The sequence below is a fragment of the Morone saxatilis genome, unplaced genomic scaffold (genome assembly GCF_004916995.1).
Source record: "Morone saxatilis isolate NCDOM2014 unplaced genomic scaffold, NCSU_SB_2.0 Contig18, whole genome shotgun sequence".
NCBI lineage: Eukaryota > Metazoa > Chordata > Actinopteri > Moronidae > Morone > Morone saxatilis.
Genome location: NW_023339740.1, coordinates 12,231,289 through 12,248,774, shown reverse-complemented (window position 1 = coordinate 12,248,774; position 17,486 = coordinate 12,231,289). Strand labels below are relative to the sequence as shown.

Genomic DNA, 17,486 nt, shown 5'->3' with positions numbered 1-17,486 from the left:
CTCTCTCTCTCTCTCTCTCAAGCCCCCCATTTTCTTCCCCTCTTTTCTTTTTCTCATTAGCTTTCCTCCTCTGTCTCTCTCTACTTTGCTCTGTGTCTCTCGCGCTCTCCCGTCATTACCGGCGGTAGATCCCCACCGCAGAAGCAGCGGGCCCGCGAGGCACGATTCTATTCCCCCTGCGCGCGTGCGAGAGAGAAGCCTCTCTGAAACGAGGGCCTCACTGTCCGGAAAATACAGCCAATTATCTCCCTGGGATAAGACGGTATCCATCAGTGTGTGTGTGTGTGTGTGTGTGTGTGTTCATTGAGCTAGAACAGGGAGCATTAGGAGGTGTCTTTTGTTGCTCCTGGGGGGCTACTGTGCTCAGTCCTAATAGGAGTCTTGTGCCTGCCGTTGTCCCAGGGGAGGGCTTCTAAATGAGGGGGTCTAACTTCACAGCCCCCACCCCCCACCCCTTCTTCCTCCATCCCCAGCTCGAGCCGGCCTCCCCCACCACCCGCTACCGTCCCTCGGGACTGGCCGATAGACAAAGAGGGAGTGGGGCTGGGGCGGGATGGGATGTTTGAGGGGGTGCACTGTGGCCCCTGTCTTATTAGAAGGGTCGTGAACGTGTCACGATGATTAATATGCCGAGGTGCGTGGGGATACCCTAGAGTCACATTTATTCAACATGAAGGCTCCCAAACACACCCTCAGCACAAAATGGCACATTTGCATTTCCCATTAAGAAAAGAAAATATAGATATATATGCAAATGAAACTCCTATCTGGGTTTATACCATTATGCATTATCCATTTGGACATTAACAATAAGTGACCATTTCTCTCCACACCATTTTAACTGCACTTTCACCTGATTGGCACATGTTTCAGAACATATGCACATGACTGCCTTTCAAGAGTTTTTTGATTGTTTTTAAATTCAGATCTCACATCATTCATTGATAAGCAAATTTATTATTTAATTTACTTTTTCACTTTGTTGTCCTGATTAAATCAATGTCATCATAAAGATACGGAACAGTTCTTGGTTTATAATTCTTAAACTAACATAATAAGCTTTTTTATGTATTTTTCCTGTTATGATCATTTTGTTATAATTGCAGTAAGTAGTGAGGTTGCACTTTAGTGCTTAAGTTGATAACATAAGGAGGCGCGAGAAGCAGCAGCACCAAAATCAGTCTTCATCAGAAAGTAGAAATCTCTGCCTATTATTTTTTCTGTATGTCTTGTGGAAATCAAAGATATACAAACAGGCATTTGACTGACTAAGAATCAACCATTTGTACCATACTGCCAACATTTAAGCACCCTCGCTGGTAACACGTGTTAACTATTCATTGTATAACTACATTTTAACTCCCTCTCTCCATCTGTTTTCAACAGTTTAACTGGCTCATTCTCCTGTAGCATTACTGCATTTGGTTATTAAAAGCATTTAATGTCGTGGCTATGGCCATATTAAAATGGACAGATGGCATGGTGAATAAACCCTTATATTCTATATGTCTCCCCTAACATACATGTATAGGAGGCTCTGGGCTAACTATGGGACACAGGTACCCAGGGAGTCCACCAGATGTTTGATAGGCTCACCTGCAGGCCCGCTGCGTGCTGGCAGTAAAATTCATGCGCTGCATATGCTGCAATTATACCACAGGGAAATAAGCTGCTGTAATAATGAAGTAGGCTGGAAACATGAGGAAGAAAAGCAAACAAGCCTGTTTCCTTTGGAAAAACACAGCCTCTGTCCATACTTACAGGGGTTTCACTTGGTTTTATACTTTTTAAAGTAAAATAAGAAGTGTTATTACTGTATACGGACTATTTTCATCTTCAGTTTGGCTGAGGAGAGAGCTGCCATTAATCCAGTAGGTGGTGCTGAATGCAAAATCAGAATCCATATCCTTACTGCAGGATAGAAAACAGAGTGTTAAAACCCTGAACTACAACTGAGCAAATTGTTCAGGAAATTAAGCCATAAAAACAGCCCTGCAGTTGCAGTAAAATTGTGAGCTCGTCCAACAGCTATGTGTTATGGCAGCAGGAGCAAAGTTAGTTCAGGTAGAGGGATTAAATGTCCCGTTTTTTCTGATCTTTACAAGCTAGCTTTGCTCATTTTGCACAAGTGGAACGCTCTGCCAAGATGTGGGCTGTAATTAAGCTGCAGGCATTTGTCCTCCACAGTTTGCCTCTTTACTTGTGCATTTACAGGATCTATAAAGGCACAAATTGATTTCACCTATCAATGCAGTCATTGTTTAACATGACGTAGCTCATATGTCGTGCATGTGTGTTTAATAACCGGGGTCCTAACTGGATCACGGTGCACAGGCTCTGCTTCTCAGATTACACCTTCTCAAGAAAGGCCTCTGCACAAACGGAACCGCTTCAGCGCTTCAGTGTTTGCTGGCTTGTTTATTTGTTTTTGTTTTGTTTCCAAGAACTCAACATAAGCGATGAAAAAAAAGTGTTTGCAAAGGAGGAGCTGTTGTGTGTCGATCCCCATCTGCAGTGATTTAAAACAACAAAAAGTAGTAATCACAAGTAAACCCCAAGCAAACTGCAGAATCATTCATTCCCAGTTTTGTGCTGATGAGCAAACACAACACCACCAATGTTAATTGCTGTGACCCCAGAAACCCACCAAAAGGAACATTGACATATTGTTTGTCCAGCGTGAGACACTGTATAATATACACTCACTAATGACTGTCCCTGGAAATACAGGCTGAAGGACCACGTCTGTCCCTGGCTTGGCCCTTATTCAATTTTCGCCCTGGACTCGTCTAATGGATAGTCCATCTGTACCTCAGTGAATTCATATCCCTCAATGCATGCCCATAATTCAATTACAACACTTGTTTAGTGTAAAACAAAAAAAACAAAAAAAAAAACAGCCAACAGCCTGGTGCAGTGTTCTCTCCTGGTCAATTTGAGGTTTGATAAACAATTCTCTATTGGCTGGAGAATCTCCACCCTAATCAAAACAAAAACAAACTGTAGCTGATTCAGCACTGTTGTGTCTTTGAGATTTTAAATGATTCTCTATTTGTTTTGTTTTTTTAAAAAGGTGTGTTGTGAAGAAAGACATATTACCATTGCCATAGGGTCGACCTTGACCTTCAAACTCAATCTGGCTATTGGGGCAGCCCCTCCCCAGCACCCCTGAGATGTAAGGAGGCTGACGGTTTTGACCCCTGATCCCATTTCTTAACTAGGCTGAGGTTCCAAATAACCTTTTGACCCAGGAAGCATTTTCAGGTTGCCTGAGCAACCTCAGATTTAGCAATGATTGACAGATGCATACAGTTTTGTTTTGTTTTATCTGCTTTTTTCAAATGGAGGAACAACAACACTCCTCTGCAAGATGAATAACAGAAAATGACCGTTTATTTGCCAGAAATTTAGAGTTGTGATGTGTTAAATATGCTCAGAGAAAATGTGCAGATTAGATATTCTATTGTACTCAGTTGACACGTTATTATGCCAGATAGATGCAGAATAAATTTCCCTTAATAAATGAACACTTTACATGGAAATGAATGTATGAATGCAATGGATGGATGTCATTATATCAGATGGAGGTCTATGTAAATGAACCATGTGCAGATTTGACATGTGGTGCAAATCACAGAAACACCAGAGCCGAAGGATCATGACAGGAATAAATCTGCCTATGTTAGGAGACGCCTTGTGTTCTTTGACATAACCCTTAATCCACACCCCAAATATAATTTCAACAAGGGTGAGCCATTAAAAAAACTTGAGATGTTTTAATTTTGCTTGTTGTAATGTCGGGGTAGACCATTTCATTATGACTGACCCAGGGGAATCTAAGGTTACCATCTGGCCACTGGCCACCATTACTGATCCTTGTTTTAATATGCAAATTGATCTGTTTGTCCAACCTCAATATAATCACAAATGTAACCTGACTGAATGGACCAAACAACAGGACCATGTGCACATATGATAACGGACAGCCTTCATGCAGATGTGACTAAAATGAGCAGTCAGACAGAGAATGGCAGTAAACCAAAAGAAAAAGCAGCGCTCAGAGTCAGTTTAGGTACTACTGTTTTAAAATATCATGAAAGAAATACTTATTAATAATCATCACAGAACAAAGAACTACAAAACAAGCAGTATCCCATATTCCAGCAGTATAATTCAGATCTGTGGGCGTCTTTGGTGTTATCATCAGTGTGCAAAAACATCTTTCATGTCAAGTTTTGTTAGGAAGAGTTGGGTTAGTCGCCTTCCATGGAGGCCGCCATGTGTTTAATGTGTTCTACAGTAGCCCAGAACAGACAAACCTAACACTGGCTCTAGATCGTAGAACCTGTGAACCTTTAAATACTCTGCAGCTATTATATTATCACTATGTTGTTAACCATGTTGCTCAGAATGATTGGTGATGGATTAAAGCACAAAATAAACACAGATACACTCTACCCTGCCTTGACCACTGTGGCATCATGCAGAACATAGTTATTAGTATTATAGAGGGAAACGTGTGCACCTCTAAAATAAACTTCCCTATTTGCTGTGTGAATTTACGAAAGCTGTGCCAAACAGTCCAAGCTAATGGTAGTTACTCAGAAAACTGCTGAGAGATGTTGATTCTGTGCCCCTTTGGGAGTAAATTCTCTTTTATCTTAGAAAGCCCTTGCTGGGCTCCATTAGAGAGGATCTCTTTCAGTTATGTGGCTGAATATGATCATAGCTATTAACAGTATGTGAATTAAAGTGTCATAGTTTCATCCTTTGGTGGATGACTGAGCGTGGATGCAGCTGTCTCTTTGTGCGGGTCAGCTCTGAACCCAACAGTCAGGCCCAGGATTGAACATTGAATTATTGAAAGATTATGCATTTGCTGTTCCAGATACTCTGTTTTGGGCTTTGCTAATAAAATCCCCTCTGATGCAGAGAAGTTAGTGTGTGGAAAGTAGGAAGATGATGACGTGAGAGAGAGACAGGGAATGACATGCAACAAAGGTCCCTGATTGGAGAAACAAACTGGGGACGTTACGATTCATGGCCAGTGCAACTGATGATCTTGATGATATATGTACATAGTATACTGCATATACAGCACATATATAAATATAAATGTCCTGTTTTCCACAGCGGAGCCCCTGGTCCAGGTGAATGGGAAGCCAAGTTGCTGCTTCTTCAAGTTCAGCCCCAAACTGATGTTCACCAAGGTGCTGAAGGCCCAGCTGTGGGTGTACCTGCGGCCGCTACAGCAGACCTCCACCGTCTACCTGCAGATCCTCCGACTGAAGCCCGTCACAGAGCAGGGCAGCCGCCACATCCGCATCCGCTCCCTGAAGATAGAGCTCAACTCCAGGGTTGGCCACTGGCAAAGTATTGACTTTAAGCACGTGTTGCAGAACTGGTTCAAACAGCCCCACACCAACTGGGGAATCGACATCAACGCCTTTGATGAGAGCGGCAATGACCTGGCGGTTACCTCGCTGCGACCTGGCGAGGAGGGGCTGGTAAGGACCCTCAGACCTGTCCCTGGGGCAGGAGAGGAATCACTACCATTGTAGTTCAGATTCATGCTAATGCAAATTGTTATGGTGGCATTTATGTCATCTCCTTTTCTCTCTCTCTCCACATCTTTTCCTCATGTTATCTCTACTACTGTCAGCTCTTAAAAACATAAAATAGAAAAGAAAAGCAGCAGTCACTATCTAGAGAGGATGCAATACAGGCGGCTGTACCAATGTACACAACTTGATACTCTTACTCTTACTGTAAGTTATTAACATGGATGTTGCCCTACAATATTTGTGTGGCATCCTTTATGCTTTATATTTGTTTCAGAGCACATTTTGGAAAAGTTTCCAACCATGCTCTGCTTCAGATTTGTGATTATTGTTTTTCTGCCTACCGGGCAGCCATTGTTAATTTCCCCGAAGTATCACAATCAACTTGCAAACTTGCTTCAGACTTGCTCGTGTCAAGTGAAGCATCGCAGTAATCATGAGCAGATTGATTCTGAAATCTGTGCTACGTCAGCGCACACAGCAGAAATGAATTTGACAGTAAAGGATCGTTAATTTTAAGCAGTAAAATGAGTTGAAACCAGAGGCAGAAAGAAAGCAAACATATTCAGAAAAGTATTATGATATGATGTGAAAAAACACCAATGGTTTGCCTAATCTGGAACAATTTTTCAGTAGTTAAAGAAGTAAATGAGTATTGACATTAATAGTGACAGGTATTACATCAAAAGCCATGTTTCAAACCAGAGCCAAAGCAGCTGGCAGCTACACTTTTTTAAAGGCACAAACTGCCTAAATCACTGTAAACAGCTTCATTCTGACTTGTGTCACATGTTCAAATACAGTTTACTGACATTTAACAAACATTTGTCATAATGGTTGCAAGAGACTTTTGAAGGCTGTTTTGAAGAGCTTCATTTAAAGTTGTGTTTGATTCTGTATTTCACCGTATTACCAAATGGTGGATTTAGACTTAAAATGGGAGGTTTTTAATCCAGTCATGTATTGAAGCATCACATTTATTTTCGACCCTGAACACCATCGCCACAGCACAACCACTGAACAACCACTCTATATTTAGTTCAGTCCAGAGAAAACACTGCTGCTTTGTTTGGATCAGCCTTCACCAAAGTCATCACCACATCCTCTGCTGCTAACCTCATCCTCATCTTCAAGTCTACTGCTAACTAAGATCTGCATCACATGTATGATGCTAATAATGTGCAACTGAAATTATTATTATATTATAATATTATAATTATAATAAAGATCGTACTTATATAATATGTGAATGGACCCTAACCCGGTGTTCCTCTGAATACTTAGGGCGTTCCTTTAAAGATTTGTGTATCAAGTTGAAGGGACAGTCTTGGGCCTCTGAGAATAGGATTCTTAAAATGTGTTGGGTTTATGTCTAATGTAATGGATGATGTTTGCACAGAGAAGTTCAAACTTCAGTGTTGAAGAAAAAAAACCATCCATGAACCATAAATCTAGTTAGAAATCTTGGTTACTGCGTTACATACAACATCTATGTTGAATTATGTAGGCCACTCATCACAGTTAAGTAACACCAAATATTTACCAAGTGGTCATTCAGGTCAGATCTTCACAACACAAATCATAGGTCAGCTCTGGTGTCTTGGCCAATAAATTGCTGCCCTCTGAGCACACAGCAGTGTGCAATATTATTCTTGAACAAAAAAAAGGAAAAGATCAAAAACACAGGCAAGTGTACCAAAATAAAACAAAACACAACAAGCAAAGAAAGAGTCAAACTCTGCTTTTCCCTGATCCTCTGGGTCTTTTTTTCTGCAACAAAAGCCCTAAAGGCCAAGCTGACATGGTCTCACCCCAACGGCCTTTCAGCTTATTTCCTCTTTTGAATGCGTCACAAAAAACTGTGCTTGAGCCCAGCTGGAATCACTGTGGGGAGAGGAAGGCTTTGTAAAACAAACATGATGGAGTAAAATATTTGATCCGCTTGCTATGCCCAAAGGTCAAGGTTATGGTAGCCTGCAGATGACCTCCTGGGTCAGGGATCAAACCGAGCATAGAGAGTCAGCCATGGAAGTCAGAAAAGCCTAGTTTCTATCAATGCTCTTTGAATCGGTGCTCAAATGGCACTTTGTCTTCCTTTAAAAATGAAGAATGAATTAATATGTTTTTTGTTAAATATCAGATGAGTGGGTTTGAATTTTAAGCCGTTTTAATTCTTATCCTTTGTCCCTTTGTCTCCTTTCGGGTTGTTCGAGTATAAGACGATTACCACTGGAAAAAAAAATTACTATAAGAATGGCTAATCTCTATATATACAGTACATAATGTATTTGTGTTTACATTAGTGAAGAAAGATTGGAGGAGTTTGTATTATTAAGAATTGTACTACACTTTTAGAAACATGATAGACCACAGCAAACATTTGGACTTGAAGCAGGAAAAGCACCATTGGCTCAGTTCCAATCAGGTGTCCCATTAAGCCACACCAATGAGCGCAATAACAGGTCCCTGAAACTGGCTCACATAAACGGAAGACAGTTGTTTTAATATTATCAATTACACCTGTGATATTCCTGCTCAAACCACAATATCTGTTGTGAAAAGGGTCTAATATGTTGTCATTGTCTACTAATCAGATCAGAATCTCACCTGGAGCTTGTGGAGCTGACTAGATGGCTTTTATTGTAATCATTCAGTTTTTACTGTGACATCAGTGTTGTTTTCTTTGGTCTCTGGAGTAGTACAGTGGTTTTTATATAATCTAAAATAAATTAATCTTGTGTGTCAGGTGAATGCAGTCAACCACCAGTGTATTACCAGTATCAGAAATGCCTCCGATACAGCCCAAAATGCTGAATTGGTTATTACTGAATATATGTATGAGTCTATGCACCGATCTAACATCACGTATTTATTAGGCTAGAAATGGGACCCTGCAACTTCCCAGCATTTCCGCCCATTTCTTTCCCCACAATAGAAATGTCTTACCCTGATATTCTTACCCTAACCAATGTCACTCCTCATGCCTAAGCCTAACCAACCTAAACCAACTAAGGTAACGAGAACCAGCCAATCAGAGTCCGAGTAGGGCAGGTCACGTGCACTGTGCTGCCACTGGAAACTATTGTTTTACACACAGTAGTTTATAGAGTATTAGAGTATAACTGCTTATTAGTTGAGATCCAATCACCATTCACTGTGGTAAAAGTTTTGTTGTTGGTTTAGGCACAAAAAACATCTATATATATATAATCTGTTAAACATCTACAGACAAAGCGAAACAGCTGAAATGTTACAAATACTCTATTTATAATCTGTAGGCTGATTATCTACATATAGTGTCACTAGGGTTTAACCTGCCCCCCATACAACAATGCTGATTTTTTTAAGGCACTTCTATTGCATCCGTTGTGAAGTTGTAAACTTCAGACCTGGTATTGGGATGGAAAAAGAAGTATCTGAACATCTCTAGTTGACTTTTAATTCTCCTTTTTCACAGCAGACATTTTGACTTGTTGCAATGTGAAAAGTAAAGGTGTCACTAATATCATTACCAATGGCTCTGTTCTATTCGAGTGTCAAAATGTTTCCAGTGAAAGAAGCTGATTGGGCTGTTGTTGTAATGGTTTATAGTCGATCATCAGTTTGTGTTTTAGTTTAGCAAAAATCCTTCATTTTGTACCTGGACTATATTTGATTTACTGGTGTAATTCACAAGGAATTATTCCTACACCTGTTGAAAGTAGGTCAACACTCACCACACATATTTGACTACAGCTATTTAGGGTTTTTTCATATTGTTTGCTGACCATTGACATTAAAATTGAGTTTTCATCTTTAGCATATCCTCCTGCAGAGGTGGTGTGATTTGCTTTATAGGTAGATGTAAAAGTGAGACTAGGGGGTAGTGCTGCTTGAAGAAGTTCAATCTTTAGAGAAATGGTTTGGTCAGCTTTGTTCATTTGCTTTTCAAAAGCTTTTTTTATAGAAGTTGGTGTCTATAAGTGATCAAATAAGCGAAAAGTCTTAAACCTAAAATATCCTGCCATCATCAGTCAGGGTGTTGGTTGGTTGGTGTATGGCTCCAAATAAAACAAGACATAGTAAAATGTGACAATAAACACAATGGCCTGACATGTTGCCTCTTTGTTAGTGTCTTGAAGCTGATGTTTACCAACAGAGTAACTATAATCACATTTATTCAGATTTACATACATTTATATTTAGTAACATTTTTTATTCTTTTGTAGTGTTTGCTGTCTTGGAAAGTTACAGCATTGGCATATATTCTACTCTTCACTTTGTAGCCATTTGTATCTTCACTTTTTTAATTGATTTATTGATTGTTTTGATTCCTAACACAGAGCTACTGATGTATCAGAAGTTCAGTTTATAGTCCAGTTTCTGTGAGTTTATAGGTTAGCTGACACATAGATTGAACACGTGAATTGATTTTGTGTATATTTGTGCCTTTGCTTGAAGAAAAACTAATTCCATATGCATCCTCCCCAGTTAAATAAAGCTCTTTGTCCTCATCAACAGATATATAGATATATACACACATTACACTGATGCCATAAAACATCTTAGACCTAGAGTGTAATAAATTGAAGGAACAGTTCAGCAGTTTGCGAAATACACATATTCGCTGTCTTGCTGAGACTTACATCAGAATATCAATACAACAATACTCGAGTAGCCTATGTAGCTAAATCCAGGAAGCAGTTAGCTTAGCATTAGCATCCAAGGCTGGAAACTGGAAAACAGCTAGCCTGGCTATCTTCAAAAATACGCCTACCAGCAGCTTTAAAGCTCACTGATTAACACGTTGTATCTCGTTTGTTCAGTCCATATACACAAACAACATTTTGAGGTTTTAACATTCTGTAACTTCACAGTCTTGTTGTTGCTGTGAGGTTGCCAGGCAACCAGCAGAGACACTGCACATAAGGGCTGGGTGGACAGATAAACCGTTGTTTGTCAATAAATAATTACAGTATATAACTCCCCCTTAAAACACAACAATTTCCACTTCAGCTTGTGTACAGAATTAGGGAGTATCGGTGGGCGTGTTTTTAGACTTTGGAAATAGCCAACCTAGCTGTTTCCTCCTGCTTGTATCCTGAGGATCTTTGTCGTTCTCGATGGCAGGGAGGCAACTGTAGTGGTCAGTGATCTGTAGTGATCAAACTCTTTTTCAGATGTTTTACAGACAGTTGACAGTTAACGATTGCACTGTAAATAATAATATATATATTATATTATATATATATAATATATAATGTGGTTTATCAAACTACATTTACATTTTTTTTATTGAACTTCTAGTATCATTATTTTAGGAATTATACAGATAATAAATTAACTGATTTTTTTTAATCCCCATTTGAGAAGCACTGCTGTAGATGTTTATAATTTCATTGGACAGATTTGTCAGAAGAACTGTATTTTCCTTAACTGATATGTCAGAGATGTTGTTGTTCTCTTATAACCACCTCTTTCTCTCTGTCCTGCCCCTCCTCCCCCTGATTCCAGCAGCCGTTCCTGGAAGTGAAGGTTCTCGAGACGACCAAACGTTCTCGGAGAAACCTCGGCCTGGACTGCGACGAGCACTCCACCGAGTCTCGCTGCTGTCGCTACCCTCTGACTGTGGATTTCGAGGCGTTCGGCTGGGACTGGATCATTGCCCCCAAACGCTATAAAGCCAACTATTGCTCTGGCCAGTGCGAGTACATGTTCATGCAGAAATACCCGCACACCCACCTGGTGCAGCACGCCAACCCCCGAGGCTCTGCAGGGCCCTGCTGTACTCCCACCAAGATGTCCCCCATTAACATGCTCTACTTCAATGACAAGCAGCAGATCATTCACGGCAAAATCCCAGGGATGGTGGTGGATAGATGTGGCTGCTCTTAGGCTGCAGGGGAGACGCACACTTGTGTACAGCCACCATCGCATCAAACCACCCAAAACCCTTACGGAGCTCTCCCCTGGCACCAGAACCCACTCCTCGGCACCAGATTTCACTTTTGCTCAGCCACAAAAATCATCCCACTGGGTTTCCATTTTTCCAGTAATTAAATTGATTCTAACTATAAAGAAAAAAGTTATAAATGAAACATGAATCAAAAAAAAGGACTGAGTGATGGAAATACAGTACATTATGAATGATTTAAAGAGGTTGTCCATGTGGAGCAGCTTCAGAAAACGGTAAATGAGACAAAACTATGTTATAGAGTATGTGTTAGTTTTGTGGGTTTTTAAAGATTTTGTTTTTAAATGGCATCTTTGTGAAATGTCCAGGTTAGTGGATTGAGATGACAGGAGACATTAAGCATTTACAATATTTTTAAAGCAATTTCAGTCCTAAGGTGAGTTTGAAAATACTTAATTTCACAGATACACTTACTTACGGGTGCGATTTGATCCACAAAAATGTTTGCAAGGGGGCATGATCAGAATTATTTTGCAATCCATCACTTTAACAAAAAGAACAAAATTCATGCTAATGTGAGGAGGGTTTACTGTTAGAAATACTCTTATAGTATAAATCCAAAATCTTGTTTACAGATGTTTAGAGATGTGCTCTGGAGATGTAAAGTGTTGAGGAGATCCAAAACCAAACCTATACCCTCTATTAATGTATAACACCCCAGTGTGACATTCTCGAGTATCTACGAAACCTTTCACAGTTACTTTGATCTTTTTTTATTTGTAGTCTTGTAAAACTCAAAAAAGGAAAAAAGAGAGAGAAGAGGTTATACTATTTTAACTCTATCTTTCAAAGCAGATAAATAAAGCCAGTACAGCTATTTCTGCCATTCTGCAAAAGTAGATACATATACAGATTTAGATTTCAATTGCAAACTAAAGTCTAAAACAGTACTGTAATGTTGATGCACTCTGAAGTCATTCGGCACCGCCTGGGAGAGGAGGAGGAGCAGGGTCCTGCAGGATGACAAGAACCTGACAGATTTCCTTTCTTCTGTGCAACAAAGGAAAATACACTTTAACACCTTCAACTTTTGCATTAAATGTTTAAAACAGAGACGTAAATGCACTGTTTCATAACTTGAAGAGGCCTGGGACTGAGCATGTAATAACAAACAGAAAGCAAAATCCATACCCTGAAATGAAACACACAAGGGTGTCAGTATGCTCGAATGTTCACCCTCCTGTAACCTTAATGATTTACTGAGCTGAAAATAGCACAAAACATGATTTTACAGCATTTTCACAAGACGTTTACACACATACTTCCAGCAGTGTTCACATCTGTGTTTAAAAACAAGTACGCGTAAATTAAGAAAGAGCAGTACCTTCATTACTCATGTAGAGCCAGTTCGTTCACTTGTTCTCAATACTAGTTTCAGAAAAGATAAAAATAAAAGAGCAAAATCCTTTAACTGCAGTACTGTACTCAGACGTAATAGCTTTTTATAAATGACAACAAACCACATAACGCGCAAATGAAATAAAAAAAAATCAAAAGAATGTAACTCAACCACTGATTTTAGTTTAGAGAACATATTTGATTGCGTTTTGAAATGCCCCCATCCACCTCCACCTCAACTGTACCGTCATGATCATAATGGAGAAAATATTGTTAGTGCTTGAACACAGAGTAGATTAGTACGCTTGAAGTCTGTCTTTGTCTCCTGGATGTCAAAGCAAAGATATCCTTTTGTTGTAAACGAAAGCACTATGCTGTTGGATAAAGGAAGAGCCTTCTGACATTATATATAAATGATATATGTATATATTAAAGAAAAGGGGTACAAAAACCTTTTTTGGGGCACTCTACCTTACCAACAATAAATTTTGCACTATGGGACGTTCATGGCGTGAGGAGGTAAAGTGTTGTTTGTGTTTTACCAAGCACAAGAGAGCTTGTACAGTATAGGATTAAAAAAAAAAAAAAAACTATTCAAGCTTCTGGTGATCAACCATAAACTAGAGAGGTTATCACTCCTTTTTGATACCATCACGCTTTCCTGACTTTTGTCCGAAGCGGGGGCCTGTCCATACACTCACACACTTCTATCCAATCTGGAACCTGGACGTACTGTACCAGCGGCCTGAAAGGCCTCCTTGCCCACTTTGGGTGATAAGTCATGTGTATAATAAGTGTCTGGATCAATGAACATAGAATGCTTTAACTGGAAATGGTCCGCCCACCAACTTTAATCTGTTACCATGTTAGAGAGACTACGTCCTTTTGACTTAAACAATGTGTCGACTGTCTTGCGTAGACATGTTTTTGCCTTTGTGTGTATTTTAAGTGAAAGCACCCATGTAAGAATGGGAGGAGTATCCAGGGATTGTTAGCCAAAGTAGAGGATGACATGTTGTGTGCTGTAACTTTTGTGATCGCAGGAATATGCTAGAACATTTCAAAGGGAGGAAAAAGCTGGTTTAGGGGCAGTGGTTGGAAATAATTCAACTGGTCAATTGTCTATTTATTAATATTAATTACAATGCATTTCAAAGTCTGTCTACCTCACTTTAGCCCTCTAAAAAACCTTGCTTTTTTAAATTTGTCATCCATTAATCTGTGCAAACATTTAACCCATAAGAAACCCCCACCCCACCCCACCCCCCCAAAAAATGTAGATGAAAACCACAGGGTCCCCTTGCTCTCAGGTTCAGATTGAGTTATTGACAGAGTGACTGATGGAAGCGGCTCTGGTAATGTGTGGTCAAAAGAAATAATTAGCTGTGCCCACATCTATGGCTTGTTGAGAAGTTGCATTTTGAATTTTAGTGTTTGTATACTGGTATGTGTGAGAGTGTTTTCATATAAATATATGAGAGTAAGAAATCTCTATGTAAATACCTACCCAAATGTTGACATTTATGATGTTTTGGACAGGTTCACCGCTTCTAAAGTTTTTCTCACTTTCCCCCTTCATTCCTCCGTTCTTTGTGTAGTTTAAAAAAAAATCACCCCAACTTTGTAGTTTAATGGTTGTGCATATGAATAACTGTTCAATTGTTATTTTTGCCTTTTGTTGTTTATTTACTGTCATTTTTCTTTTGTACAATAAATCATTTATTTAGCTTATGGGATTTGTTGTTTATTTACTGAGTCTAGTTTTCATATCCATCGGTTTATAAGTGTGTAAAGTCCTTCTTACGTTAGTAATCAGCAATGGATCACATCACTATTTGTATGTTAAGTGGTCGCTTGTAGTGATGAACTGAGATATGTATCACCTGTTTCTACAGTTCCCCACAGCTCCGTGAAGCTTTCTGCCATATTTCGGTAACTGGTTTATGTGGTGCAATCCATTTGAATTTATTAATGCGTAAATCTCCACTTAGTAAACACTCAGAACCAGACTAAATAGGAACACATGAACAGCTGCCACAACTAATTACTAGGTTTTTTTGTCAGTTAAGTGTGCACTTTCTGTAAATGATATTCTATCCACATGAATGGTGTCTTAAAACAGCAAAAACAATTAATGGGAGAGAAATTATGAAAACGTTATTGAAACTAAAGGAATTATTCATTTATTGTTTTGTTGTTCTAAAAGTATTCAAATTAAAACATATTGAGTTGGTGGAATCAGTTTATAAAATAACCAAGATTTTAACTGGAGAATGTAAAGTCCCCCTTAGATTGAGCTCACACCTTGTGGAGCACACACACACACACACACACACACTCACAGAAAACACACACACACACACACACACACACACTCACACACACACACACTTTCTTAAAGGTGGCATCCTGATTCTTGGAAAACAGTGACGTGCAGCAGAGGTGGCAGGAAGCAGATTCATCGCGAGGCTAATTGGTGAAAGAGAGCGTTCAGGGGACAAAGGTTTAGTGTTGGGGTTTGGGTTGCCATTATTTGAATGTCATATAAGATCCAGCCTGACCCAATTAATATGCCACCTGATAGGAGGGCCTCTCATCAACCTAATTTAGAGAATCAATAGGGGACAAATGAGAGTGAGAACGAAGCTCTTTACGGATGCAAACAGACAAAGACCACCCAGTACAAGCTCGAGGAGACTGATGCCAGCAATGACATAAACCTTTTGACAAATCCTTACTTGACATAAACAAACATTCACACAGTCCCCTGCCCAAGTGCATCAATGTGCCGTACACATCATCAGTCATACCCGCCCTACATAGACAAGGGAGGACATTGATGGATGTTTTTATTGTTTTGGCACATAAGGAGTAGTTGTACAAGTTGGACATGAAGTGTTAAAGGCTCAATGCTGCACCCAAAGCCTTAAGACTACTAACATGATGAACTCTGACCCAGCTTCATTAAATTAAGACTAAACTATGCCATGGAGGCACTTGTGGAAGAAAAAAAAGTACAGTACAATGGGAATATTGAACATGTTACAAAGCCCTCAAGAAAGGCCAGTGGGGGCTGGGAGGATTTGGGAGGAGCTTTATGGCAATTATAGCCATAAAGTTAAGAAAGAAGGTGAATTGGGGGCAGCTCTCAATAGCTTAAATTGCTGGACACAGTCATCAGTAACACCTTTTTGTCTGGCTCTGTGACTGGCCGGTGTTTAGAGAGGGGAACTGTTCAGGGAAGATCACACACACTCTTATGGGATGAAAGAATCTCACATGACAATAAAATAAACTGTGGAGACACAAGATTTGAGTCACGACGAGTTGACACAGCCGGACAAAGCTTATGAAATGCCTAAACCATCAACAACAAGAGTGGACTGAAGTGTGTGGTTGGGCTATTGTTGCTCCTTGAATTTGTATTTGCACTCCATCGTGTTTCAAAATTATTATAAATATTTTTAGATTTTATTGTGAGAACAAACTCTAACTAACTCCACCTTCTGAAAGTGGATATAAAATTGTGTTTTGGGGGAATAATTACCAATTAACATAAACATTAAACATTTTTTAAACTGTTGTTTAAACATGGATGTATTGTTTCACAGTAGTTTTTGTTTCATACAGTCAGATAACTCACATAAGCCCTGTATGACTGATACACTGACTACTATTTCTCTTATGTTTTGGTCTGTTTCAGATTTATTTTCCCTGTCGTCTTTATATTTTGAATTAGTTGTTTCATTAGTATGCTTTTTGTCTATAATTACTTGTGTCACAGAAAGCATTGTGGAAAAATATCCTTATTAAATCACTGTTGTTACAGCAGTGGCAGAAGTATCTTTAGCACCAGAAATAGGTTTTTGTTAACTGTAGTAGCACAAATGCTCTAACTAGTTGTATTGTACTAAATGCTAGTTAATATTGGCATTAACTATTGTAGCACAACTTCAGCTTTGTCTCTGCTAAATCTTCTAAAAATGCTGTAACATTTGACTGTGATCTCTGGAAGGAAATTTTACTTTGAGACAATCTTTGAAGAAATCTGTCATCATTATTGTCAGTTTAAGTCCAGTTCAAGGCAGTGGTTCAGTGTCTCTGCTCTCATGTCACTGTGTCATGCTCACCATCTGGTTTGAAGCTGACAATTGCTGGCTCTGTCATAGATGGTGGTGAGGTGCAGTCTGGTGGACACTCCTGCTTCCCTTGCCAGGGCTTGTTGCTGCACCGTCCCACAGATCTGAGAGTATACCTGGGGACAGGATGACCACCCCTACCCTGGAGGATTTCCTTTCTAACAGTCAGACCCAAAAAGGAAGCAACAAAGGTGTTAATTACACTCACGTCTGTACATCCTTCGGGTGTTTGACAATTTCTGTGCTGTGGGGCCTTTTTATTCTGATTATTGCAACAATAAACTTTAAAGCTTTAACAATATTTGAACCAATGTCTCGATAGATGGATAATAGTGCTGAATAAACAGGTTGATTTCAAAATAAGTTTACTCTACCTTTCTACTTGAACCTGAAAATAGTACATGTAACATGTAAGTGTCCACATGACATGAAGGAGTAGAAACAAATCTTCTTCTAACTTACGTTTTAATGTGACAATAATGTCTCAACATCAGT

General features: G+C 39.5%; 1 protein-coding gene across 1 annotated transcript in view; it reads left to right on the top strand.

Moving 5' to 3' along the window:
- The window catches only part of LOC118328726 (growth/differentiation factor 11-like), a 27,758-nt gene extending 13,222 nt beyond the window's left edge, over window positions 1-14,536 (top strand). The window contains exons 4-5 of the mRNA XM_035662616.1: window positions 5,134-5,507; window positions 11,058-14,536. Coding sequence (XP_035518509.1) covers window positions 5,134-5,507; window positions 11,058-11,435 — 752 coding nt within the window. The 3' untranslated portion in view covers window positions 11,436-14,536. The remainder of the gene's footprint in view (window positions 1-5,133; window positions 5,508-11,057) is intronic.
- Window positions 14,537-17,486: the final 2,950 nt, after the last annotated feature.